At 41.7% G+C, this 26,750-nt stretch overlaps 1 protein-coding gene across 6 annotated transcripts; it reads left to right on the forward strand.

The window, feature by feature from the left end:
• The first annotated feature begins 1,976 nt into the window (after window positions 1–1,976).
• On the forward strand, window positions 1,977–23,417 carry SPG21 (SPG21 abhydrolase domain containing, maspardin). Of its 6 annotated transcripts, none has more exons than XM_030317926.1 (10): window positions 1,977–2,217; window positions 4,221–4,595; window positions 5,745–5,831; window positions 8,546–8,707; window positions 12,745–12,825; window positions 15,068–15,213; window positions 17,893–18,016; window positions 18,818–18,925; window positions 21,234–21,374; window positions 22,707–23,417. In XM_030317926.1, the coding sequence occupies exons 3-10, from the start codon at window positions 5,769–5,771 to the stop codon at window positions 22,821–22,823; spliced, it is 942 nt and encodes a 313-aa protein (XP_030173786.1). In that variant the 5' UTR covers window positions 1,977–2,217; window positions 4,221–4,595; window positions 5,745–5,768; the 3' UTR covers window positions 22,824–23,417. The 6 variants fall into 6 exon arrangements, with proteins under 6 accessions (XP_030173786.1, XP_030173787.1, XP_030173789.1 ...); XM_030317927.1 differs by having other exon boundaries at window positions 4,340–4,595; XM_030317929.1 differs by having other exon boundaries at window positions 4,430–4,595.
• The last annotated feature ends 3,333 nt before the right edge of the window (window positions 23,418–26,750 follow it).

Below are 26,750 nucleotides of genomic sequence, written 5' to 3' on the forward strand. Positions count from 1 at the left end.
CAAATACTATTCTACCAAAAGATCAATTTGAAGGTTAGAGCTCGGTTTGGACAATTCTGAGAACCAGCTGGCCATCTGTTTACTTTGTTGGTGTTCACAGAGTATTTTGTGAACATTCCAGTTTTTAAGTGAGATTCTCACACAGGGATTGGTGCTGTGGGAACCATCTGGAAGACCCCAACCATGACAGCTGCAAACCCTCAAAGCCATATCCACTGGGTCTGCCTGCACTATGGCCTGCCCTGGGTCAAAAGTTTGCTCCCTGCAGTTGTGCAATTACAGGACAGCTGGAATTCACAGAGATTAAATGTTCCTTGTTCAGATTAGGGAATGGATAATGTGCCTGCCATGTGTTATAGAGCAACTGAATATCCAAACATGACCATGGGGTCCTTTTCTCAGGGGAAAAAAAACATTCATTACTTTGGGTTTGATCTTTTACACTGTAACAAAAGTTCACATGCAACAAAAAGTCTACATAATGAAATGGCTTTTCATTATCAACAGTTGAGTTAAAAATTATTTTCAAATTAACAGAATAAGAACTTCTAATTAGGCATATCCATAGCTTAAATCTCATTAGGGCTATTACTAGAGTGAGGTCTGGGGGCGCGGGACATAAGGAATCCGGAGTTAGGAATACATGTGGATAGATTTATTTATTCTCTCATTAACTCACTGAATATACATTTAGTACCTCCTATGAGCCAAATCATGTACTAAGACACTGGTTGAATTACTCTGTTCCTTTTGCCCTAAATTGAAGTTCACAACACACCCGGGGAGACACAAATAATGTAATGAGTACCCATAGTGGTCTTTACGTGCAACCAGTGATTTGCCAGTTATTCCATTCATTAAACTATTCTGAAGCTTTGAAAAAAAGCCACAAGGTTAAAAATCTTCTGTAGAAACATGCCCTATACACTTATGTGGTACTTATAATAAATGACCACTTCCTGGTCATTACACTGACTGGAAATTCTGAAAGAAGTGATGGGGTGGGGAGCCAGAGGGTAACGAGTTACTGTGTTCCTGGGGAATGCATCTGGGATTTGTCAAAGTTCTAGACTAGGACCCAACACTCAAGAGCAGGAAAGCAGAGGTCATGACTAAGGATGCAATTTACTCAGATTCTCCCCTGACCTTAATCCCATAAACAGTTGCCTGGGTAAGGGCAAAAACCAAAGGCCTTTAAAATAGGGTATAAGCTTTCCCTAAAACAAGATTAGGGCAGGCACTTCCAACAGGACCTTGTTGCAGGATCACAAAAAGACTTCAAACAAGATTTCCATGTTATCCATCCTTATCATACATTCTTTCAGCAAACTGCAAATGTTTTACTGAGTAATCTCCATTACATTTTGCTTAAGAAGAAAGTTTATAAATATATTAATATTCTCTATTCTTTTAAAGGAAAGTGATGCAGGAGCTGGAGGCGTGGTTGGAGAATGACAGCACAAGTCTGCAAAGTGCTGTGAGGGGTGTTACAGTGGAGGACTATGGAGGGCGACTATGCTCGTGCCAAGAGGAAAAAATCTTGCCAAGCAAAGAGAGTATACAAAGCGCTGCTCACTAAAGCCTGTGACCCAAAGGGGGTCCCCTCAAAGCTTTACGTAGCGGAGAGAAAATGGTCCGCACCTGCTTCCTCCAGGGGGGCGCGAACTGAAGGCAGAGGGAGGTCCCAAGGGGCCAGGCGTCTCCTTCTGCCACTCGCACAATCTCTCCCTCGGTGCCCACATCAAATGGGTGACCTAGAGCTGACCCAAAGGGAACTCGAACCTCCTCCCCGCGCCCTCCACCACCTCCAGGGCGGACGCCGACTCCCAACCGGCAGGATGTACCGAGCCGGCCGGGAGTGTCTCACCTTGGTCTCCATCCCTCGCTGTCGTCATGGTGACCGCCGGAGCCACGCAGCCCCGCCCCTTCCTCATGACGTGGCCCCGCCTCCTCCGAACCCGGAAGCGCGAGGCTCGCGCCCACTGCTCGAACCGTTCGGGAGGGGGGAGCGCGGCAGCTGAGGCTCGCCGGGCCGCGCGCCCCGCCCCTCGGAGGCCCGCCCTCCAGCTCGCCCCCACAGCCCGCTGTGCCTGCGGGTACTGAGCGCTCCGGCAGCTGGCGGTGACCCGGCCCAGCCGCCTCCCCGGCCCGCGCCCCTACTGGAGGGAAGAGCCGCTTTGGGGAGGAGGGAAAGGGACGTGGGGGAGGCCACGGCAGGTGAGGGGTGGGCGAGGCCCTGGAAGCGGGGTGTGGGTGTGTGATGTGTATAGGTTTGCAGGTGGGTGTGTATGTACTGTGTGCGGCTGCCTCTGTTGGTGTGACTTTGTTAGTGTGGCCCCTAGTGGGCCGGTCCATGTGATCATGCACGTGACCGCATGTCCCTCTGTGTATGTGTATCTGTCTATCTGTCTGAGGTCAAGTTTGACTTCCTGAGGTGGTCGTTGTACTGTGACCCTGCCTTGTGGCTTTCACAGGCGGGACTGGGAAAGGGTGGGGTCTGTGTTTGGATCATCTGGGGATGGGGGTGCGGGTCTCTTGACCAGGGCATACTATTGTAATCTGGTCCCGGGGATACACTGCTGCAGCCCAGGAATATGTTTTTCAACTTTTAAGAACTCTGAGCAGAAGCTAGTTATTTTGAAGATTGCACCTCAGCCTGAAAGTGACAAATGTCTTTGTCATTGCTCAGTACCTGGTGTGAGACTTGTGAATGGGGGATGAGGAAAGTAACAGGACTAGAGTGCGTTGCTTTCCTTCTTCTGGCTTTCCTAGGGAGTTATAAATTCTGCATTTATGCTGCTGCTTTGTCTCCTTGTACAATGTTCCAGCTCCTGTTAGCAGCATGATTCAAGAGACCGAGGAGTAACTTAATAGCTGTGTGCAAATTTCCAAGAGCTTTTATACCAAGACAGTACAAGATGAGGTGTCACAGAAGAAATGTCAAGTTGGCAGCTTTTCCTCCCATGAGGTTTAGACAGTAATGGAGTAAGTTCCTGAAGAAAAGAGGGATAAATGTTCCCCTAAAGAAATCTGGAGGAAGAAAGGATAGCTGTGTACTGGTGTGGTGAGCTGTTGAGATTTGCATTAAAAAAGCCAACTGCATTGCCTAGAGACTCTCAGGTCCTAATATTTAGTTACTGCTGGCATTAATAATCACAGACTGTCCATATGTGGATCAACTACAGATTGAGATAAAGGATCCAAAAACCTGTGGCTAGTTAATCTGGTTATGTGACTTAAACATTTTTAAAGATGATTTCATTGACTGTAAACTGGCAGGTTCTGTTGAATCCCTGAGGGGTAAGTGCATGTAATTCCTGATGCACACTCACAATTGGCAATTTTATTGTCTAGCACCACAGGGCCAGAGAGGACTGACTGTCCAAAGTACTCCCTGAGGAGGGATTTCTTTAGGCAAGATTAAGGCTGATCTCTGTAGCCCTTTTCCCACCAGCATGAACAGGTGCTTTTGTTTTTGCGAAGAATTGAATTGTGAGAGATCAGATCAGTGTTGAGCTCCTGGTCGACATTCTTTCTTATTTAATACTGACCAGTTTGGTCACAATCTCAGTTAACCTTTTTTTGCCATATACAGAATGTTCCTCTCGTGACTTGGAAAAGTATACCCCTTTAGTGAATGAAAGAGAGCTCGGAGAACAGACTTCCTTTTCATACCACTCACAGCTGCTTTCTCTTTGCAGCAGTGAGTTTTTTTGTTGTTGTTGTTTTTTTTTAACTTAGATGTCAGTTGGTCAGATGCAACATTTGGTATCTATCTTACCTTTCATGTATTGCCAAACTAACACAAGTGTCAAAATCACTTGCCTCTACAAAAATTTGGTCACAGTTGGGTGGAATCTCTCCATCCAGTGAGATTTGTTATAAAATGTTATACTGAGGTGGTTGTGAATAATGCTGAGGACTGTGGTAAGACACATCTTTCTACTTGTTGCTCTGGGAAGAAGTGGATGTCAGTGAATGTGTGTGCCTGTGTATGATCTGTATGTCTATGATAGTTTGGTTTGTACCTTGCAGCTGATTCCAAAACTGAATTAATTTATCCCAAGTCTGGCAAATCTAGAAGCTACCTTTCTGGCTTTAAGTAGCTTAGATGTTTTATAAACCTACTGAGTAGATTCCAGTGGCTTAGATTTTTTTTTAACATGTTAATATTCGTTAAGAGAAAATGGATATGCAAAGAACGATTTTCTTTATTCCAGGATGAATTATAACTACATCTGTGCACACTGATTTCAGCATAAGACTGGCTAATGATATTCTTGGTACTTTTGAGAACAGCTTATGATTTTAACAAACTTTTCTAAAATTACCATCCTAGCATTGAGGGAACAGACCATTATTGCAATGTCAAGGTTGTAAATCAAGTTTAATAATGGATGCCTACGTCTCCCATCTCCTTGGGGTTTAGTAACCCCCCCCAAGATTAGAGGTAACTGTTATGATTGCTAAGTTCCCTGAACTCCTGAGTTGGCAGATGTGGAGGGCCAAAAAGGAGTCCCCAGCTCCTGGCCAGTCCAGAGAACTGCACCCGCTGACCAACCACTCAAAATAACAATTCAGAGTCAGCCCAGGAGGTAAGTGTTATGGTCTTGAACACATCCTAGCCTTGTTAGGAAATCCAGACTTGCTCTGGGGGTAGAGGACAGGATACACAGCAAGTATTTGAATCCTTCCAAACCAGGGGGTGGAAGTTCCTCGTTTGGCAATAAGAATCTGCAACAGGGAGCTATAATTTCAAGTTCCTGTTACGACAATACAGATGCCTGAGCAAGGAGGGGCAGCCTTTCCCTTGAAGATGCCCAGCCATTCCAAAGCTGTTAGATCCCTGGGTCAGAAGAGACTCTAGGATTGCCTGATCCAGTCTCCTTAGGACATAGTCATCCATTTAGTCAACAGATAATGCCTGTTCTGTGCCAAGCACTGTTCTAGGCTTTGAAAATACAGTGGTGAAACAGTCATAGATGGGAAAGCAAGCTCAAAGAAGGTCAGTGACTCTTCCAAGGTCACGCAGCTATAATAAAGCTAGAAATCACTAATCTCACCACAAGAGACTGCGTATTTCTTCTAAAGACCCATGTTTTGTTGCTGGTTATAGTGCCTTCAAGCCTGTCCTGGTATTTGATCATAGATCTTTCAGAGGAGGGTATATCACATTTAATCACATCAAGAACTGCATTAAGAACTACATGTGAGGTTCTGAAACTATGTTCTGCTAGAGTTAGATTTATGGCATTTTGTGACTTGATCAGGACGCAGGCTTCTATTACCCCCTTTCTCTAGTGTGGACTGTTCCCTGAAACTCTATCAGACATCTTTGTTAAAATGGATTCTTAAGATACTGTCAACACATAGGTGATGGTACTGCAGTTTGGAATCATTTACCTAGGACAGGCATTCTGGTGTCAGAACACACTGTCCTACCTCTGGTCCTAGCTCTGCAATAGACAGGAGATCGCTGGTAAGTCATTTAAGTTTTCTAGACCAGGTTCTTCATCCGGAGGAACTAAGAAAGTAATTATCTCTCAGGGCCCCCTCCTGCTCTGTGACTATAGGACTTCACCAAATTGTTTTCTGTAGTTTAAGTATATACTGACAAGGTAAAAGAGCCCATTTCTTTGGTTTTACCATTTAAAGTATTGTTTTTATAGCTAGACCAGACTCTACATTTGGTTCTGATGTAAACATGAATTCTTGACATGAAACATCACATGCTTTTATTTCAGGGTTAACCTCCATTTCAGCTAATCATGGGAGAGATTAAAGTCTCTCCTGATTATAACTGGTTTAGAAGTACAGTTCCCCTTAAAAAGGTATGTATGGTTTTACTACACCTCTTATTTGCAAAATCTTGTATTGTTTTTGTTTGTGACTTAGATGTTATGCCTTAACAGTGTTTGAGAGTAAAGGTTATTGCCAAATATCAGGAGTCTGGGTCGTAGGGCATAAAGTTCACCCCTTCTTTGTCAAGTGCAGTGAACTCTTGAGACGCATTCAAGAGTAAAAGTGGGTATAACTGTACTCATTAGTTTATAATTGCTTTTGTGTATTCAAGCAAACAGGAATATGTGTACTCTGTAGATAGTGGAAAGCTTGCCGCAACAGCAACTATATAGTACGTGCAGTCAGATTCGATTATAAAGCCTTTTCCTGTTCCTCAGATTTAAGATTTTCAATGGGCCACATTATAGATCCTCTGTAATGGTAGCCATTTTCAGGAAGTCTTATTTGCCTGAGATGTCATTCACAGTGAAGTTTGACTGTCGACTCTGAGTCCCTAATTAATCCCAAATGTTTGGGGATCATACTGGACAAAAGCTAGTTAAGTCACAGAGCAAAGTCTTTGCTGATCCCTTTGCAAAAGTATGAGATGAAAATCATCTATGTCTCTGTTATAATTATTTTGTCAGGGTAGACATCTGTGGAAGTGCCATGCAGGTTTGAATTAACAACAAAACTATTCTCCATATAGAAACTTGAGATACAGTTCTCCAAGTGTAAACAGAGTATCTGCTAGACAACTGGCACTGTTGTAGGAGGTCAGCAGATACCTTATTTCATTCTTAACAGTTTAACAAAGCTGGTAGTGATGTGCCCCTCTTGCAGATAAGAAAACCAAGGTCCAGAGAGGTTAACATGTTAAAGGTCACTCAGCCTGGTAGCATCTGCCCATTAAAATCAAATTAATCTGACTTCAGAGTCAGAAGTACTTGACTGCTTACCAAAGGGAGCTGCCCTTCCTTCTTGTTCTCTGGGAAACTCCTGCCCGTACTAAATGATAATTGGGTCTTGCAGTCCCTCTGCCTTGTCCCATCCCCTCAAATAATTCATGTGCGCTCATCTTGATAGCTCACTTTCTCAGCAAGCTGATCACCAGACCCCAAACAACCCACACTTCTCTAAATATTCTTAGGAGTAGTTATAGGAGGTAGTTTGGTTGATGTGATTTTCTCCAGTTGTGAGATCAGTTTGGTCCACAAGTCATGATAAGTTTGCTTGAAATTTCATGGTGCTAGATTTTAAATTATCAGGTAGATATTGCATCTTCTAAGGGATTTCTGACAAAATTGCCATTCAGAGAACTCTGAGAAAATTGAAGTGATAAACAACTTTTAAGTACTTATGGCTTATATTCAGAACATACTATGTCAATTATATCTCAGTAAAGGGGGGGAGAGAACATGCTATTTTTGTTACTTTTCTCTCAAATAGATTATTGAAATAACTTCCTGGAAAATTTCAGAGATCTAAATATTCTTACCTCATATTAGTTTTATTATTACAAGATTGGGATTTACTGTGTGCACTGTCAAAAGCCATTAAGAGATTTTTACCACAATCATAGCCTCCCAAAATAAAATAAGAGCAAAATTGTGCGTGGCAAGATACCAAGGGCAGAAACATGAGTATGAGATATTACTGTCATCATCTGTGACCTGGGGATGTCTAAAAGGGAATTGTTAGGTTCCTCTGGACTGTGCCTTGCCCCGTTTGTCTGCTCCCAGTGATGCCAGTGATCCCAGTCAGTGTGTTGCCATCCACAGTGACACCAGGGGCCCACAGCACTGCCAGCTAGGAGCTCTCAGAAAATAGAACCTGGAGGCCTTGAATTTTTTAATGTAAAAGTAGGATAAATAATTGATTTGCACTGGCAAAAGTTCAGGAAGTTCAGGTACTTTTCCAAATATCACGAAAAAGTCAGCCACAGAAAACAAAAAGTAAACTATCATGCAGTGAATAATACTAATATCTAACACTCACTGAAACTCTCCCTGCCAAACTCCACGCTGAGCCCTTGACTTGTCTCAGCTCACTTAATGCTCATCTTTTTTCCCTTTGGGTTAAGAACTACTAATTCAGGAAGGTTTCTGATGCCCTTCCTCCTCCCAACCCTCTTTTCTCAAGAAAACCAGTTTTTCCCTGTGCCCATTCCCTACACCTGACTGACTGGTTTGAAACATTCTTCCAGAACAGGGACACCTACACCTGCTGTGTCCTTCCTCTTTAGCAAAAGTCTCCCCCTCAAAGACGTGGTGTAGATCAGGTTCCAGAACCATCTCCTGAGTGGTACCATCTCTCCCTAGTTTGTCCCTAGAGCCTGGAGTCTTTCCTCCCCTCCGGACAGCACTGGAGAATGACTCTGCAAATTGCCTCCTACACACACACAAAGCCAGAAGTATGGGGAAGAAATAAGATGCCAATTACAGGGTTTACTGTTTAATGGTAAACAAAACAGGCTTTTATAATCATGGATGGGAAGGAAAATGAAAAACTGATTTTAAAAAAAGCTTTATAGTCTTTGGAAGGATATAAGGCAATTCTGTACAGTATGTTAGCACATAGAAGAAGGAAAAAGAGACCAAAGCAGTTTATTTATTATACACGCTAGTCTGGTGTGATCCCCACGGTACCTTGTAACAACCAAGGCGGTGGCATTAAAATTGTCACAGAAATTATAGTGTAAAGTAACAATATCAAACCAAATCCATAAGGTTTTCCATTTTTTTTCTTATAACTTTCCCTCCAGATTATCGTGGATGATGATGATAGTAAAATATGGTCGCTCTATGATGCAGGCCCCAGAAATATCAGGTGTCCTCTGATATTTCTTCCCCCTGTCAGCGGAACTGCAGATGTATTTTTCCGGCAGATTTTGGCTTTGACTGGATGGGGTTACCGGGTTATAGCTGTAAGTATTATTGATTCAGTATTACAGTTCAAGTCCACACTTTTTGGGTTTATTTGTGTGTTTTTGTTTTTGTTTTTGTTTTGTATGTGGGTACTTCTGTTCCTGATTAACTATCATCATGGGCTTTTTTTTTTTTTTTTTTTTTTTAGTTGAGGTAAGATTGTTTTCCTTCTTTAAAATGTGAAATAAAGCCTTTGGAAGGAAGGCGGTGTAGTACACAGACATACAGAGATGCAGAGGGTACAAACTTCTATGGAAACCTCAGTGCCCAGCTTTTATGTACATTCTCTTAACTCTGAATGGTAGGAAGCATTGTCCTTGTTTATAGATGAGGAAATGGAGGTCCAGCCATTTTGGTGATCGTGGCAGGCCATGACCACTAGGTGGTGGAAGGAGAACCAGTCTGAGTCTTCTGACTCCATTTCCACTCCTGGTTCATTACACCACTGCCTGCAAGGGAGCTGAATGTGCAATATTATACAGCAGAGGGGTCTGCTGACATTCAGCTGACTGAAAGCTTGCTTTAATGTAAGTCTTTGACTGTTGGGATGGGTCTTATTATAGCCCATACTCTCAGCATTTACTTAAGAAGTTTTTTGTTTCTAATTGTTTTTTTATCACTGAGTTTGGTCTAAATCTAGTTTCCCATTGGTCATTCTTGAATCTCTTCTGGAAGAACAGTGTAGGTGAGGAAGGCACCATTGTTCATGACGCCTCGACTGTGTAACAACGGAGGCTGGCCAGGGGCTCCTGGGTGGCTCAGTCGGTTGAGTGTACAACTCTTGATTTCTGCTCAGGTTTGTGAGATCAAACCTGATCTCACAATCTGCCTCTCTGTCTGTCTCTCTCTCTCTCAATAATAAATAAATAAACGTTAAAAACAAAAAATAATGGAGGCTGGTCTCCTTACTTCTCAGGAAGGAGAGACTCTTGGGCTTTGGAGTTGGCACTTGTTTCCGGGAGCCGGAACAGTAACATGTAAAACGGGTCTCCCTGTGGGAATATTGCTGTTACTGTACATTTTATTTACTATCTGAAGGAGAGAAAATGTGGACCAGATCTCTTTTCTTGGAAGGTAACTTAAAGTTTTACTGGGTTTACCACCAACTGGGGCCACACGGAACAAATCCAGTTCTTCCTCCTGACAGCCCTTCTCGAGAAAACTAGTTATTGTCAGCTTGCTGCCTTCCCCCCAGGTCTTTTCTTTCAGGAGAAATTCTCCACATTCTTTGATCATTCTTCATGTGGCATGTTTTGAGTCTCTGCAACATAATCCTCCCTTGTTCTGGGTTTTCATAATTCCTCTTGGTTGACGGCATTTCAGGAAAGCGGGGTGGCAAGCACACTCATCCCAGCCCTCCACAGCCTAAGATACGACAGTACCTTTCCTGGTAGCCTGTTGATCAGCCGGGGAGGGGAAACTGAGCGGCCACAGACGTCTCTCCCACTTCAGAGCACTGTCTGAAGTTGACTGTGTGTTTTTTGCTCCAAGCTGGCAAGTCCAAATTGCTTTGCCTTTTGGCTGGATATTTCTTCTTGCCCTCAAGCTTCTTGATGTGGGATTTCCTTATTTCATTAGGTAGATAATGAATCAAGAAAGGGCCAGGGGCACCTGGCTGGCTCAGCTGGTGCAGCATGTAACCCTTGATCTCGGGGTTGTGGGTTTGAGCCCCATATTGGGTGCAGAGATTACTTAAAAATAAAACTTAAAAAAGAAAAGGCCAGTGATGTCTTCAAAGTTACTTTGTCCTTATGTGCCTAACCCCACGAGGTTTTATTTATGTAGTTATTAAAATGTATGTATTCATTTTTGAGAGAGTGAGAAAGGGGCAGAGAGGGAGGCAGAGAGAGAGAATCCCAAGCAGTCTCCACACTGTCAGCAAGGAGCCCAATGAGGGGCTTGAACCCATGAACCGTGAGATCATGACCTGAGCCAAAACATGTCTGTTTTGGCTAACCCACTGAGCCACCCAGGTGCCCCTACCTCACAAGATTTTAAAACTTATTACATACTTATCTAGCAGTTGAAAGGTACCAGTCTTTTTGTCATTTACATTTTTATTGAGATAATTATAGGTTCACCTGTAGTTTTCAGAAATGATACAGAGATATCCCTTTTATACCTTGCCCAATTTGTCTCAATAGTAACATTTTATAAAACTGTAGTAGGATATTGTAATCAGGGTATGATATTAATACAATCCACCAATCTTAGATTTCCAGTTTTACTTGTACTCAGTGTGTGTGTGTGTGTGTGTGTGTGTGTGTGTGTGTTAAGTTGTGTACAGTTTTATCCCCTATCTTGGGCATAGATATTTTTAAATTAAAGGCTTCATAAAAAAAATATTTTTACAATATAGGTTTCTTTTCCTTTTTTGTTTTGTTTTGTTTTGTTTTTAATGTTTGTTTATTTTTGAGAGAGAGAGAGAGCACATTTGGGGGTCGGGTAGAGAGAGAGGGAGACAGAGAATCCGAAGCAGGCTCCAGGCTCCAAGCTGTCAGCGTAGAGCCTGACGCGGGGTTCGATCCCACAAACCAAGATAGCATGACCTGAGCCAAAGTCAGACACTTAACTGATTGAGCCACCCAGATGCCCTATAATAGCTTTCTTTTCTATCATCTGACTCCAGTTCTCAGATTATCTGCTAGTGAGCAGCTGTTCTTCATCCTGTCAGAATAGTGGAATCTCATCCACAAATGAAATTTTTAATAGTAAAAGTAACATAATTACAACAAATCTAAAGTTATCCTATTATATACATGATAGTATCAATTCCAGCAACTTGTTAATGACAAAAGGAATCTAAGTTCTTGAAACAACTAGCCTGTCAGACAGGTTTTGCTTATTATTAAAGAGAGTGAAATTCTTTGGTGACAAGCTGGAGTCCTCTAGAAAGGAGGTAGTGACTTGTATTTCTTTTCCTCCCCCTCCTCAGCTTTTATAGGCTACTTAAGGTCAAGCACCATACTTTTTTGGCCACAAATAAAGGTACAAGAAATCAGATATAATGCCTGAGTCAATTAAGAAAAGAGGAACAATTTTATTGAATACGCACTTCAAGCAATGCTGCCAAAGAGAGAGGGAATTCTCCTTAGGATTTTATTTCGAGTTCTCCTGGGCCATACTTTTAGAATTAAATTGGATTAAAGGGAAAACAGTATTTTTTTACTTGAAAGGGTTCTGCTCCTATTCACCCTTGAACCTCAGAGTTTCTTAGCTATTTGGAAAGGAAACAGACATGAATTGAAATTATTATTCACATAATATCTCTTGTGTGCTATTCTTTTTTTAAATTGGTCTGTTAGGGGGGCACCTGGGAGGCTCACTCGGTTGAACAGCAGACCAGTTTAGGTCTTGATCTTGCCGTTCATGGGTTCAAGCCTCACATTGGGCTTGCTGCTTTCAGTGCGGAGCCTGCTTCAGATCCTCTGTCCCCCACTCTCTCTGCCTTTGCCCTACTTACCCTCTCTTTCTCAAAAAATAAATAAAACATTGAAAAAATAATAATAATAAAATAAATTGGTCTAGGGGCACCTGGGTGGCTTAGTTGGTTAAGCATTTGACTTCAGCTCAGGTCATGATCTCATGGTTCATGGGTGTGAGCCCTGCATTGGGCTCTGTGCTGTCAGCTCAGAGTCTGGAGCCTGCTTCAGATTGTGTGTCTCCCTCTCTCTCTGCCCGTCCCCTGCTCATGCTGTGTGTGTGTCTCTCTCTCTCAAAAATAAAAGGAGCAGAGCTTGAGCAAATGAGAAATGCTATTATGGGAGTCCTAAATTTTGCATATATATATATTTTTTTTTAATTTTTAAGTATTTATTTATTTTTGAGAGACAGAGTGCAAGTGTGGGAGGGGCAGAGAGGGAGACACAGAGTCCGAAGCAGGTTCCAGGCTCTGAGCTGTTAGCACAATGCCCGACATGGGGCTCAAATTCACCAGCTGTGAGATCTTGACCTGAGCCAAAGTCAGACGCTTGAATTGACTGAGCCACTCAGGCTCCCCTATATTTATTATTAATTAATAATGTTATTATTTCAGTTGCAGTATCCAGTTTATTGGGACCATCTTGAATTCTGTGATGGATTTAGAAAACTTTTAGATCATTTACAACTGGATAAAGTGAGTACCCTAAAACTAAATATTTACATGTGATTTTAATGCAGCATTTACATTGTAAAGCCTGGTATTGTCTTTGTTTTTAAATGATACTTCTTTTGAGATATAATTCACATACCATACAATTTACCCTTTTCAAGTGTGTGAGTTGGTTTTTAATATATTCGTAGATAGGTGCGATATATATTTATATGTAAACATAAATATATTTATATATAAATAAATATAATATATTCACAAATAGGGTCAATTTTAGGTCATTTTTTTCACCCCAAAAAGAAACCGCATATTCATTATTACTGACTCCTCACCTTTCTTCTCCTACCCCTGACAACTTAATCTCCTTTCTGCCTGTGTAGATGTACCCATTCTAGGGAAAAGATATTTGCAAATGACATATCGGACAAAGGGCTAGTATCTAAAATCTATAAAGAGCTCACCAAACTCCACACCCGAAAAACAAATAACCCAGTGAAGAAATGGGCAGAAAACATGAATAGACACTTCTCTAAAGAAGACATCCAGATGGCCAACAGGCACATGAAAAGATGTTCAGCGTCGCTCCTTATCAGGGAAATACAAATCAAAACCACACTCAGGTATCACCTCACGCCAGTCAGAGTGGCCAAAATGAACAAATCAGGAGACTATAGATGCTGGAGAGGATGTGGAGAAACGGGAACCCTCTTGCACTGTTGGTGGGAATGCAAATTGGTGCAGCCGCTCTGGAAAGCAGTGTGGAGGTTCCTCAGAAAATTAAAAATAGACCTACCCTATGACCCAGCAATAGCACTGTTAGGAATTTATCCAAGGGATACAGGAGTACTGATGCATAGGGGCACTTGTACCCCAATGTTCATAGCAGCACTGTCAACAATAGCCAAATTATGGAAAGAGCCTAAATGTCCATCGACTGATGAATGGATAAAGAAATTGTGGTATATATACACAATGGAGTACTATGTGGCAATGAGAAAAAATGAAATATGGCCTTTTGTAGCAACGTGGATGGAACTGGAGAGTGTAATGCTAAGTGAAATAAGCCATACAGAGAAAGACAGATACCACATGGTTTCACTCTTATGTGGATCCTGAGAAACTTAACAGGAACCCATGGGGGAGGGGAAGGAAAAAAAAAAAGAGGTTAGAGTGGGAAAGAGCCAAAGCATAAGAGACTCTTAAAAACTGAGAACAAATTGAGGGTTGATGGGGGGTGGGAGGGAGGGGAGGGTGGGTGATGGGTAGTGAGGAGGGCACCTTTTGGGATGAGCACTGGGTGTTGTATGGAAACCAATTTGTCAATAAATTTCATATATATTAAAAAAAAAAAAAAGATGTACCCATTCTAGGTATTTTATATAAATGGAATCATACAGTATTCATCTTTTTTTTTTAATTTTCTTAGTGTTCATCTTTTCTAACTGACTTCTTTCATTTAGCATAAAGTTTGCAAGGCCCGTCTATGTTGTAGTGTGTATCAGTACTCCACCTTTTTATTGTCAAATAATATCCCACTATATAGGTGTACCCCATTTTATTTATCCATTTGTCAGTTGATGCACGTTTGGATTGTTGCCATTGTTTGGCTATTAGAAGTAACACTGCTGTGGGGTGCCTGGGTGGCTCAGTCGGTTAAGCATCTGACTTCGACTCAGGTCATGATCTCACAGCTTGTGAGTTTGAGCCCTGCATCAGGGTCTGTGCTGACAGCTCAGAGCCTGGAGCCTGCTTCAGATTCTGTGTCTCTCTGTCTCTTTGCCCCTCCGCTGCACTCTGTCTCTCTCTCTGTCTCTCTCTCTCTCTCTCTCAAAAATAAAAAGTAAAACATTTTTAAAAATTAAAAAAAAAAAAAGAACACTGCTGTGAATATTCGTGGACACACGAACGTGGACATGTGTTTTCAGTTCTTTTGAGTTTGTACCTAGGAGTAGAATTACCAAATCATAGTTTTCTTAAATATAAATTACTGAGTGGTTTCATTTTCTAGTGTAATCTGTAGATAATATTTTCTTACTTGTATTTGCATGCACAGATTGTTTTCTTGACGGGATGTATAAATTGTACTTAAGTGCAGTGTTTCCTAAATGTTGAACTGCTATCGATATTTTCATCTAAGGACTATGATGACGTTATGTATTCTGTGGTTGGTGAGAAGTAAAACTACTTTTTTTTTTTTTTTTTTTTGGTATTTATGTTCAGGATTGATTGTTGTTGTAGTATCCTTCTTGTGTTTGTTTGCAATTAGGTTCACCTGTTTGGGGCTTCTTTGGGAGGCTTTTTGGCCCAGAAATTTGCTGAATACACACACACATCTCCCAGAGTCCATTCCCTCATCCTCTGCAATTCTTTCAGTGACACCTCCATCTTCAACCAAACTTGGACTGCAAACAGGTAAGAACATGAACATTTGGCCAAAATTCTTAGGATTTTCATTCAGTGGAATTTTGAAAATGTTGGCTTGGCGGGGGGCGGGGGGTTGTTGCACTAAGCGGTGGGGGTGTGGGGGTGGAAAGGGCTTGTATCTACCTCTGTCTTCTGAAACTGCCCTGGCTTTTAAAACTAGAAACAATCACCTTTGCCAAAGAAAAGAATGGAATGAACTCTGAATTTAGCTATTTCTATTACTCTGAATTATGGGTTAGCTTTGTTTACTATACATTCATGTGATCCTAACAGGTCCTCTTCAGTTGCATATGTAACTAATATGGTGTTCTGCTTGTTCCGCCTACTGTGTTGTTAAACAGTTCTGTATATTGACTGACACGGTGTTTTTAGGCGTTTTGGCTTCCCCCAATTTTTCATCACGTTCTGCAAATCATTGTACACGTTGCTTTTTTTCTTCCCTTTCTGGGTTATTTCCTTGAAATGTGTTTCCAAAAACAGAGAGAATACATTTCGTCTGCCAGCACGTCTTGCACATCATGACACTTTAGCGTTAGTCTGCTTTCGGAAAGATGGAAATGGTGGCCTGCTTTGTGGGGCCACCCATGGGGCGCTTGTTTCCTCTGAGTCATCCTTTCATTGAAGATTCCACTTTAGGAGTGCCTGGGTGCCTCAGTCAGTTGAGTGTCCGACTCTTGATTTTGACTCGGGTCATAATCTCACAGTTTGTGGGATTGAGCCCCATGTCAGGCTCTGCTCTGACAGTGTGGAGCCTGCTTGGGATTCTCTTTCTCTTCCTATCCCCCTCCCCCTCCCCCCACTGGAAAAAGAAAAGTTATTGAAGATAACATTTTGTTTATTTTTAATTTTTTTCAATGTTTATTCATTTTTTTAAGAGACAGAGACCTAGCATGAGCGGGGGAGGGGCAGAGAGAGAGAGAGAGGGAGGGAGACAGATACAGAATCCAAAGTAGGCTCCAGGCTCTGAGCTATCGGTAGAGAGCCTGACATGGAGCTCGAACCCACAGACCTCAAGATCATGACCTGAGCTCAAGTCAAATGCTTAACCGACTGAGCCACCCAGGCACCCTGAAGATAACATTTTAAGTAATTTGATAAGTATCTAATAGTACCTTAAAGCTAATTTAATGTGATTTTTCTTCATTGCTAGCAAGGTTAGACTCTACCCTAAAAGACAAAGACATCATACCTGTATGATCAGGTTGATTTTTCACAGAATTCTCTAGGTAAACATTGTGTTTGTTATTTTCACATTTCTTTAAAATTGTAGGTAGAGCATGCAACTCTTGATCTCTGGATCATGAGTTTGAGCACCACATTGGGCGTATAGCTTACTCAAAAACAAGTTGTACTCTGTCCTCTTTAAAAATGTTTTCTGGGGGCGCCTGGGTGGCACAGTCGGTTAAGCGTCCGACTTCAGCCAGGTCACGATCTCGCGGTCCGTGAGTTCGAGCCCCGCGTCAGGCTCTGGGCTGATGGCTCGGAGCCTGGAGCCTGTTTCAGATTCTGTGTCTCCCTCTCTCTCTGCCTCTCCCCCGTTCATGCTCTGTCTCTCTCTGTCCCAAAAATAAATAAACGTTGGAAAAAAAAAATTTAAAAAAAAAAATGTTTTCTGGTGTTATCTCAGTAGTTTACTCAGCATCTGTGCAACAATTTCTTACATACATTAGCTACAAATAGTTCATGTCCGGACAATGCACTAAAGCTCATTGATTATTTTTGATGATTTTTAATGTTGTTTTAACTGTCACAAGCCAAGACTGCCCCTACTTTGTTTGTGCCCCTGCATATGAGCTACATTTTATCAAATATCTGAGTGCTTACTTTGTGCCACACATTGAGGCTACAGGGGCAAGCAAAGCCAACAGGGTCTACCCCTCACAGAGGGTACCTAGGCAACATCACCTTGAGAAAATAAGGAAACCCATGGGCGGGATGGAGAAAGTTAACTGAAAGAGGGCCCACTGGCCTTGTGAGGGAAGCTCAACTTCCAACAAGCCAGTCCATTGAGAACACGCATCAGAAGGTGGTCTGCACTTTTTATAAGTCATTTTCACCATAGGTTTAGAGAAAGTAGTGTTTACTGTATATAATGGCTCTCAATTCTTGTAATTAATGGAATAAATATCAACTAAAAATCACTTACAGAAATCCATAGATTGAATTGCCTTGAATTAGCCTAATTGAATCTACTAGGAGAAAACTTTGGCAGTATAACAGCTCCTTCATTTTGCTATTTTGAAATATCAATCAATCAAGGTGATATAAACCTGAAGGTTGGGATCTTAATTTTTCACTTTTCTAAAGGAAATAGTTTAGCCATTGGAAATAAAGCCAAATAGTAAAAAAAGAAAAAAAAATAGTAATAATAATAATAATAATAAATAAAAAATTATCAGTATTATCAAAATGTCTACCTTGGCAAAGAAACTTGAAATACCACTTATAATTATTCTAAATTCTCAAATAAAACTTTAATCATATTAAACCGTAACTCTTTGGGAGCTCGGGAAAATGTATATAAAAACAAGATGCTTTAAAGCTAGCTCTTTGGAAGAAGAGATAGGTCTTTTTATCTCTAGATCCCAAGAACATAGCTAATACAAAGCTTCAATATTGAATGAATATTTGCTACTTTTGTGTAACCTTGCAAATTTAAATTATCAGGTCCTTGTTTTACAGCTTTTGGCTGATGCCATCATTTATGCTCAAAAAAATAGTTCTTGGAAACTTTTCATCTGGCCCAGTGGACCCTTTGATGGCTGATGCTATTGATTTCATGGTGGACAGGGTAAGGATCATGGCGTTGGGGTGGGGACACCTTATACTAGAAATTTTTGTGTCTCCTTGCTTCCTGATGATATATCTGTCTCATTGAGTATGTATTAGAGATGTTTGCTAAACAGCCTTCCATATTAACTTTAACACAGCCACACAGATTATTACTGTTGGTAAGTAATTCAACAGAATCACTTGGGGGAAGCTTTTACAAATACAGATTCCAGGGGCACCTGACTGGCTCAGTCAGTATAGCATGGGACTCTTGATCTGGGGATCATGAGTTCGAGCCCCATGTTGGGCATGGAGCCTACATTTAAAAAAAAAAAAAACAAAAACAGATTCCAAGGCCTCTCTAGCCCATTGAACTGGAATCCCTGGGTGTGGGATCTGGGAACCTGTATTTTTACTCTGTTTCCCCTCTTTCTCCTTGAGGTGAATCTGAAGTAGCAGGTCTACAGACTTGGATTTAGGGACTACGGGGCTAGTTGGTTTTTCTGAGGTCTCTTCCAGCTCCAAAATCTCTTAAAAATGTTTATCTGTCACTTGTGAGTTATAGGAAGTGGCTTGCTGCCCACAGGTACCTGGTTGAAGAAGCAATTCATGTTGAGGGCTATGGATGCCAGGTTCCCACAGTAGAAAAATGCCACCACCTGGGAGGCCCATGGTCTCACAGATACATTATATTTCCTCCTTGGTGATCTTTCTGGACCCACCACACGTGATACCACCTTTATAAGCACAAATATTACACTTAATGGAAATGTGGGAAACAAAATTAATTCAAAACCTTTGCCTGTGTTTCTTCCTACAGCTGGAAAGTTTGGGTCAGAGTGAACTGGCTTCAAGACTGACCCTGAATTGTCAAAATTCTTATGTGGAACCTCATAAAATTCGGGACATCCCTGTAACCATTATGGATGTAAGCTTCCTTTTAAGTCAAATAGATGCTTTACCCTTTTAACTGTATATATCAAAATCCTCATAATTATTTTATAATTTTTCAGTGTACCTCTTCCAATGCTGCCTTGGATTTTTTTTACACCCTCCCCCCACCCACTTTTTCAGTTCTAAAACAATCAACGTATTGCTTACCCTATTTTTTTCCTGATAGGAATTAACACCATTGAAGTAGGAATAAACATAAACAAACATGGTAGTCCTTACCCATTCTGATATATTTTTGCTACAGTCATCAACAGATATTGCACTTTAGCTATTACACATCTATGTAGCAAAGAAAAGTTGCCTCATGGAGGCAGAGAATCAAGAATTCCATAAAATCTAATTAGCACAAAAGCTTGCTTCTTATATGCTCGAGTTGTGGTAAAATATATGTTACAAAATTTACCATTTTAACCATTTTTAAGTGTATATTAAGTAAACTTAAGTGGCATTAAGTACATTTACAGTGTTGTGCAACCGTCACCATCATCCATTTCCAGAACTTTTCATCATCCCAAACTGAAGCTCTGTACCCATTAAACACTAGCTCGCCATTCCCCCCTCCTTCCAGACCCTGGTACCCAACATTATACTTTCTGTCTCTATGTATTTGACTATTCTATGTACCTCACGTAAGGTACATAGACTGTAAGGAATCACATAATATTTGTACTTCTGTGTCTGGCTGAATTCACTTAGCAGAATGTTTTCAAAGTCTATTCATGTCGTGGCATGCATTAAACGCTGAATAATACTCTCTTGTATGCAGGTACCACATTTGGTTTATCCAGCATCTGTTGATGGACATTTGGGTTATTCCACCTCTGGGCTATTGTGAATAATGCTGCTGTGAGCATTGGTGTACAAATATCTGTTTGAGTACCTACTTTCACATCTTGTGGGTATATACGGAGAAGTGGAATTGCTGAGCCATATGTAATTCTGTGTTTAACTTTTTGAGAAACCGTGGTACCATCTTCCACAGTGGTTGTACCATTTTACATTCCCACCAGCAATGCACAAGGGGTCGAATTGTTCCACATCCTCCCCAACACTCGTTATTTTTTGTTTTTTGATAATGGTGATTCTAATGGATGTGAAGTGGTATTTCATTGTGGTTTGGCTTTTTTTTTTTTTTAAATCATGTAACTATTTTTGCCTCATAAACGGGTTTATTCCTAGATTCAAATAATGTTTTTTAAGAATTGATTTTTGTCCAGAAATTTACAAGCATGTAAATAATAACTTCTCATTCTTCACTGTAATCTCTACATTCCGACATTGACCATGACACAGAACAAGCTTTTCAGTACTGTTGGTAAAATATTTGGTCCTCACAGTGCGTTTGCTCTGTTTGCCCATCTTTCAAAGCTGAGCTCATGTACCCAAAGCTTGGGTCACTGGAAACTGTTTAAGCTTTGGCAAGTTGGAAGTGCCGTGTGTGTGTGCGTGTGTGTGCGTGCGCGCGCGATTAAAAAAATTACTTTTTGAAAAAAAATTACTTTCTGAAAACTTGCTTGAATGTGTGTGTAAACATAAGTTTATGTGGGCAGTAAATGATGTCTAGAATCATACACTCCAAACTGTTAACAGTAGTTCCCCCAGGAAAGGATCTGGACTTTTTCTTATACTCTTAAAAATTTTGTTTTTTGTTTTTATTTTTGTTTTTCACTAAGCATATAGTATTTATGTAACTGTTTTTTTTTTTTTTTTAATTTTTTTTTTTCAACGTTTATTTATTTTTGGGACAGAGAGAGACAGAGCATGAACGGGGGAGGGGCAGAGAGAGAGGGAGACACAGAATCGGAAACAGGCTCCAGGCTCTGAGCCATCAGCCCAGAGCCCGACGCGGGGCTCGAACTCCCGGACCGCGAGATCGTGACCTGGCTGAAGTCGGACGCTTAACCGACTGCGCCACCCAGGCGCCCCTGTAACTGTTTTTAAGTAGTAATAAAATTCACACGTTCTTTTGGGATTTTAGTGATCTTTTTGAAATTAACTGGCATTTTCAATAATGATTGTTCACTATTAATATTCTTTTAATTCAGTTAACTCTGTTTGAGGGGAAAAAATTCATGGTAGACTTTTCTCCCAAAGAATGCAACAACAAATTCTGTAGCTTATGTTAGAAATCACCAGGGATCAGTAGGAGGAGGTGGCCCAGGCTGGCCAAGGTTCAGCAGCATCTCTTCACAAGAAAGAAATGCTTTGGGAAGCATTTTCCATGATGTGGAAAGAACATATTAAAATACCAGTAGGTTTCAGCCTTTGTTTTTTTTTTAAAGGTATTTGACCAGAGTGCACTTTCAACCGAAGCTAAAGAAGAAATGTACAAACTGTATCCTAATGCCCGGAGGGCTCACCTTAAAACAGGAGGCAATTTCCCATACCTGTGCAGAAGTGCAGAGGTGAATCTTTATGTACAGGTAAGTCCCAGCTTGGAAGCCAGGGCACTTTGAACCCACAGTGTATAGTTTGAAACACAAAGCTTGTTTTTTTTTTTAATGGTGGAATAGGAGAACTACAGAATTCTCTGTAAGAATGAGGCACTTGCTTGATAAAAGTGGTTTGCATTAATTTAAAGCAGAATTCAAGCAGGTGTGTTAGAGACAGGTGACTCTCTGCCTACCATCTCTTTTCTAAGAACAGCAGGCCTATATCCACATACCTAGAAGTAGCCATTTGGTATGATGTGACCTTGCCTCCTGGATACAATGAATTCAATCAGAACAGGATACCAGATTCATGAAGCAACTTCCTGATCCATTTTTAGTGCATTAAAATAATACACGCAAAAACTGACAAAAACTGCCACTTTGTCCTCTACCTTAAATGGATATTAAAATAGCAGTGAGGGGGTGTGTGGGTGGCTCAGTCGGCTAAACGTCCAACTTGGGCTCAGGTCATGATCTCACGGTTCATGGGTTCAAACCCTGCATAGGGCTCTGTGCCAACAGCTTGGAGCCTGGAGCCTGCTTCAGATTCTGTGTCTCCCTCTCTCTCTCTGCCCCTCCCCCACTTGTGTTCCCTCTCTCTTTCTCAAAAATAAATAAACATTAAAAAAAATTTTTTTTTTTTTTTTTTAAGTTTAAATAGCAATGAGAAATTACTTTTTTGGCAGTTTGGCAAGAAGTATCAAGAACTTCAAAAAACAGTCATGTCCTTTGGTCCTGTCATCCACTTGTGGCAGTGGATCCTAAGTAGAGGACCCTAAATTCAGAAAAACTTGATGCCTGGAGCCCTTCGTGATGATCTTGCTCTGAACAGCAGAGGATGGGAAAGACCTGAGTCACAGCAGCAGGACAGGAGGGTAAACAACAACTTATGGAGTGGTGTGCCACCATTTAAGATGATGAAATTTATAGGAACTTGGGAGAGATCTGTTACATGTTAAATAAGGAACAAAGATCCCAAATTGTGGGTGTTATTTTTTAATGCTTATTTATTTTGAGAGAGGGGATCGGGAGGAGCAGAGAGAGAGGAAAAGAGAATCCCACACGGGCTCTGCTCTGTCAGCGCAGAACCTGACGCAGAGCTTGAACTCAAAAACTGCAAGATCATGACCCAGGCCCAAAATCAAGAATCAGATGCCTAACTGACTGAGCCACCCAGGTGTCCCTCAAATTGTGGTTTTTAAAAATACTTGTTTTTCTCTTTGTTTTCCAATTTGTCTCTTATTAGTACATATTACTGCGTAATTTTAGAAGTATAAAATATGCCATAGTGACATTTAAAAGAACAATTCTGTGTTTCTACAGATACATTTGCTGCAATTCCATGGAACCAAATACGCGGCCATTGATCCGTCGATGGTCAGTGCCGAGGAACTTGAGGTGCAGAAAGGCAGCCTCAGCGTCAGTCAGGAGGAGCAATAGTTGTGGTGTTCGTTGTTAATGATGCGTGATCCAGAGAGTTCTTGTACAATCATGGCGTCAGTGCCCGCCCGGCGGCCTCTCCATTCGGCTGTCAGGTTCACCGGTTATCACTGTGTTTGGAAGTAGGACTGATTGTCGTCTTTGTGACAGGCGGCAGCTCTTCTAAGCCAGTGTAACTGTTCCCTCTTCGGTTTTTTTAGCTTTTGAATTTGAGGAAGTACTTTTGAAGACTCCCATTTTAAGAATTGTGAAAATTTTGCTACCAAAAGTCATCACCACTGTGTTCTTAAGCAAATATTAATTTCTGAAGTTTGGGATTTTGTGAGGGTTTGTTTCCTTTTTCTTTCCTCCTTTCTTTCTTTTTATGTTATTTGCTGTAAATGCTGCACATCCAGATTGTGTATCAGAAGGACATCAGTTATTTTTATGAATTCTTGGTTATTGCCGTTATCAAGTGCCAAGCTGTTACCCTACTGTGTGCTCCCTGCAACATCAACTACTTCTACTTTCCAATTATGCAGAATCATTTTCAGTTTTATCTGTTGTCTTTCTAGCCATTAGAGTCATTTGGAATAAAAACTCACTTTCAGCGAATGGCTTTGGTGATTATTGTAGCTGCCCAACTGGGCTACATAGACATAGGACTTTCTGACAAGAAACCGTGGTGGTGTTGGCCAATTTGGTATGACATTACATAAGTTACTTAATCTCTCTAAGTTGCAGTTTGCTCATTGTAAAGTAACAGTAGGTCTCATTTATTGAGCTGTTACTATGTGCCCAGTTACTTTTCATACCTTCTTTCTTCCCCCTCAATGGGAATGTGTCTTAAATCTCTTTTAATTTTTTTTTTTTACATTTTTTTAAAGTAGGTTCCACGCCCAACTTGGAGCTTGAACTCATGACCCTGAGATTGAGAGTTGCATGCTGCACCTACTGAACCAGCCAACTGCCCCAAATCTCTTTCAAACTATATATTCCTTTTTTTTTTTTCCTTGCCATTAATTTGTTGAAGAAATAGGCTCATTTGCTCTATGGAATTCCCCACGATCTAGATTTGGCTGATTGCAGCCTCATGGTGTCCTTTAACTTGTTTCTGTGTCCCTGGTATTTCCCATATGCTGGTACATACATCTAGAGGGTCAGTCAGGCTCAAATTCAGTCTTTTTGGCAGGAATGCTTCATAGGGCTGCGTGCTTCCCATTATGTCACTCAGGAGGCACATAACATCTGGTGGTTTCTAAGTGGTTAACATGATGGTTTAGCTGCCCCTGCTTATCACGGCACAGATGTGTTGTTTCATTGGAGGATGCAAAACAGTGACAATAACTCTAATTTTTATCATTCCATTTATTAACTAGAGTTCTCTGATTTAAAAACAAAAGTCTTCCCCTCATCAATTATTTGGTTTCTCTGAGGTACAAGTGAGACAGAAAAATCATCATGAATGCTTCTTTCCCTTTAAGTTTTAAGAATATTGAGTTAGCCATCCTATTTCTGACTTAATCCCCACCACAACCCTGATTAAACTGATTTTTACAGGTGAGGTCATGGAGACTGGGAGGAGCCAAGAGACTTGCTCATCATCACACAGGAAAGGGCAGAGCTGGGATGTTAACTTGGATCTGACCATCACAAAACCAAGGATCTTTCCACGTAGGCCAGTGTCTGCTCTGACTGTCTTGTGACTCGAGAACAGTCGTGAGTTATGGGAAGCACTTGGGAAGCCATGAAGGTAGGAGCTTAATGTTTTTAACTATTAGCATCTGAGACTACTTCCCAACCAACAGGAACTCCTCTGGGCAGAGCCAGGCCACACATGGCCAGTAGCCCCTTCCTCTCCTGGTACAGCAATGAACTGTGAGACTGCCCTCTGCTTTCTTTTCACATTCTCCCCGTGGGAGCCATTTTTCCCTAACAGCTTTAACTACTCCCTGGTTCTCTGCCCTGAGGATTGCCATTTCCAGCCCCAACGGATTCTGAGCTGGCCTTGAATGCCTGTACATCAGGCCAGCCTTCTACAGGCACACCAGACTCCACCTGTCAAAAGCCACACCCATGACCCCACTGCCCAAATCTAACCCTTCTCTCCTTAACCCACCGCCCCAACTCCCAACATCACTGTTCCCCAGATGCCCCAGCTAGAAACAGCCATCTTGGATCCCACCCCATCCCCAAGTCTCAAGGTGAAGCAGATACCAAGATGAAACTTTGGGAGCAAGATGGTTATTTAGGGTCAAAGAGAAGAGGTTGTGAAGGGAAGTGGATTGGGCAGGGGAGAAGCTGAGCTGTGATACAGGCGTCCCCAAGCACCGGCTGACCACATAGAGGGCTCTTGAGCTAAGAGTGCCCATTGGAATAGTCTCCCGAGGGGCTGAAATAGCCAGGCCCTCCTGCCTCTCCAGCTCCTCTCTCCTCCTCTTTCCATGCTTCCTGTGTTCCAACCACACCACCCCCCAAATAGATACATCACACCTCCTCGCCATCACGCAGACTGGTTTTTTTGCTTGGAATGTGCTTCCCCCCACTTCTGCCTTCTCTGTGAGCTTCTCAGACCTTCCTCTCCTTTCCCTTCCCCTTCTCCTTCCTCTTTCTCTTCCCCTTTCCCTTCCCCGAGGAAGAACAAATCCCACAGTTTTCTGTATACACCCAACACATGATAGTACATTGTTGTCCCAGCCCCCCCTCACCCCATCACAAGGTCTCAGAGGGCAGGAACTGTGGCTACTCAGCTCTGCAGCCCAGCTCCCAGCAGACTGCCCGGCATGGAACACACTCAGTAAATATTGACTGGTGGTAGTGAGTTGAGTGGTGTGGTTACAGAGAACCAATCCACAACAGCTTGTCTGACTTGAAATTTTGCCATACTTCTCCCAAACAAAAAAACCATATTGAATGTGAAAGATGTATTTCAACATTTCAATTTTATTTTCTTTAAGAACTTGCTTTTTTGTCTCAAAACACAAAACCCATTTCACAAAATTCATCCAGATAAATAGTCTAAATCCCATGTGGTACAAAATACATTTCCTAAATGGAATATATAGAAGAGAAGGTTTCTCCCCCTCAACACAGCACTTGAAGAGGAAGGGCATAGAGGCCACATGCTGCACTGGGGATCCAAATCATGCTGTGACTGTGCAGCCTCAGTCCTATAGGTGATTGTGTGTAAAATAGGTTGGTTTCAAAGCCTCTTTTTCTTTCTTTTCATAAGCCTCGGGTATTTTTTAAAAATTGTTAATAGGCTTTATTTTTAAAAACAGTTAAAAATAAAACCTGAGCAGGGATGCCTGGGTGGCTCAGTCACTTAAGTGTCCAACTTCAGCTCAGGTCATGATCTCATGGTTTGTGGGTTTGAGCCTCGTGTTGGGCCCTGTGCTGACAGCTCAGACCTTAAAGCCTGCTTTGGATTCTGTGTCTTCTCTCTCTGCCCCTCCCCCACTCACACTCTGTCTCTCAAAAATGTTAATAGTAAAAATAAAAAATAAAAATCTGAGCAGATAGCACAGAGTTCCCATACACCCCTCTGCCCAGCAATTTCTGCCATATTAACTTGCATTGGTCTTGGTATCTAATGTTTGCAGGTTTATCTGTAGGATAAATTCCTCCACGTGGGATTGCTGGGTCAAAGGGCAAATGCATTTGTAATTTTGGTAGATATAATGCCGCCTGCCTTTCAGAGGATTGTTCCACTGTGACCTCCCACTGGCCATGTGTGACGGTTGAAGCCCCTTTCAGCTCTTAACAGTTTTTATTCTGTCTCTCCCTCCTGAGACTCAGACCCAGTGGATAACTCTGTGGGGAGTTTTTCTAAGACAGGGGTCCCTGGGGCACCTGGGTAGCTCAGTTGATTAAGCATCCAGCTCTTGATCTTGGCTCAGGTCTTGAATTTAGGAGTTCAAGCCCTGCATCAGCCTCTGCGCTGAGGGT

The sequence above is a fragment of the Lynx canadensis genome, chromosome B3 (genome assembly GCF_007474595.2).
Source record: "Lynx canadensis isolate LIC74 chromosome B3, mLynCan4.pri.v2, whole genome shotgun sequence".
In the NCBI taxonomy this organism is placed as follows: domain Eukaryota; kingdom Metazoa; phylum Chordata; class Mammalia; order Carnivora; family Felidae; genus Lynx; species Lynx canadensis.

Bases quoted from the DNA above. Each gene is read 5' to 3' on its own strand.
- SPG21 (XM_030317926.1), top strand. From the start codon at position 5,769: ATGGGAGAGATTAAAGTCTCTCCTGATTATAACTGGTTTAGAAGTACA. The intron at 12,826-15,067 runs GTGAGTACCCTA...GTTTGCAATTAG, and splicing joins ATCATTTACAACTGGATAAA to GTTCACCTGTTTGGGGCTTC. The intron at 18,926-21,233 runs GTAAGCTTCCTT...TTTTTTTTAAAG, and splicing joins TCCCTGTAACCATTATGGAT to GTATTTGACCAGAGTGCACT.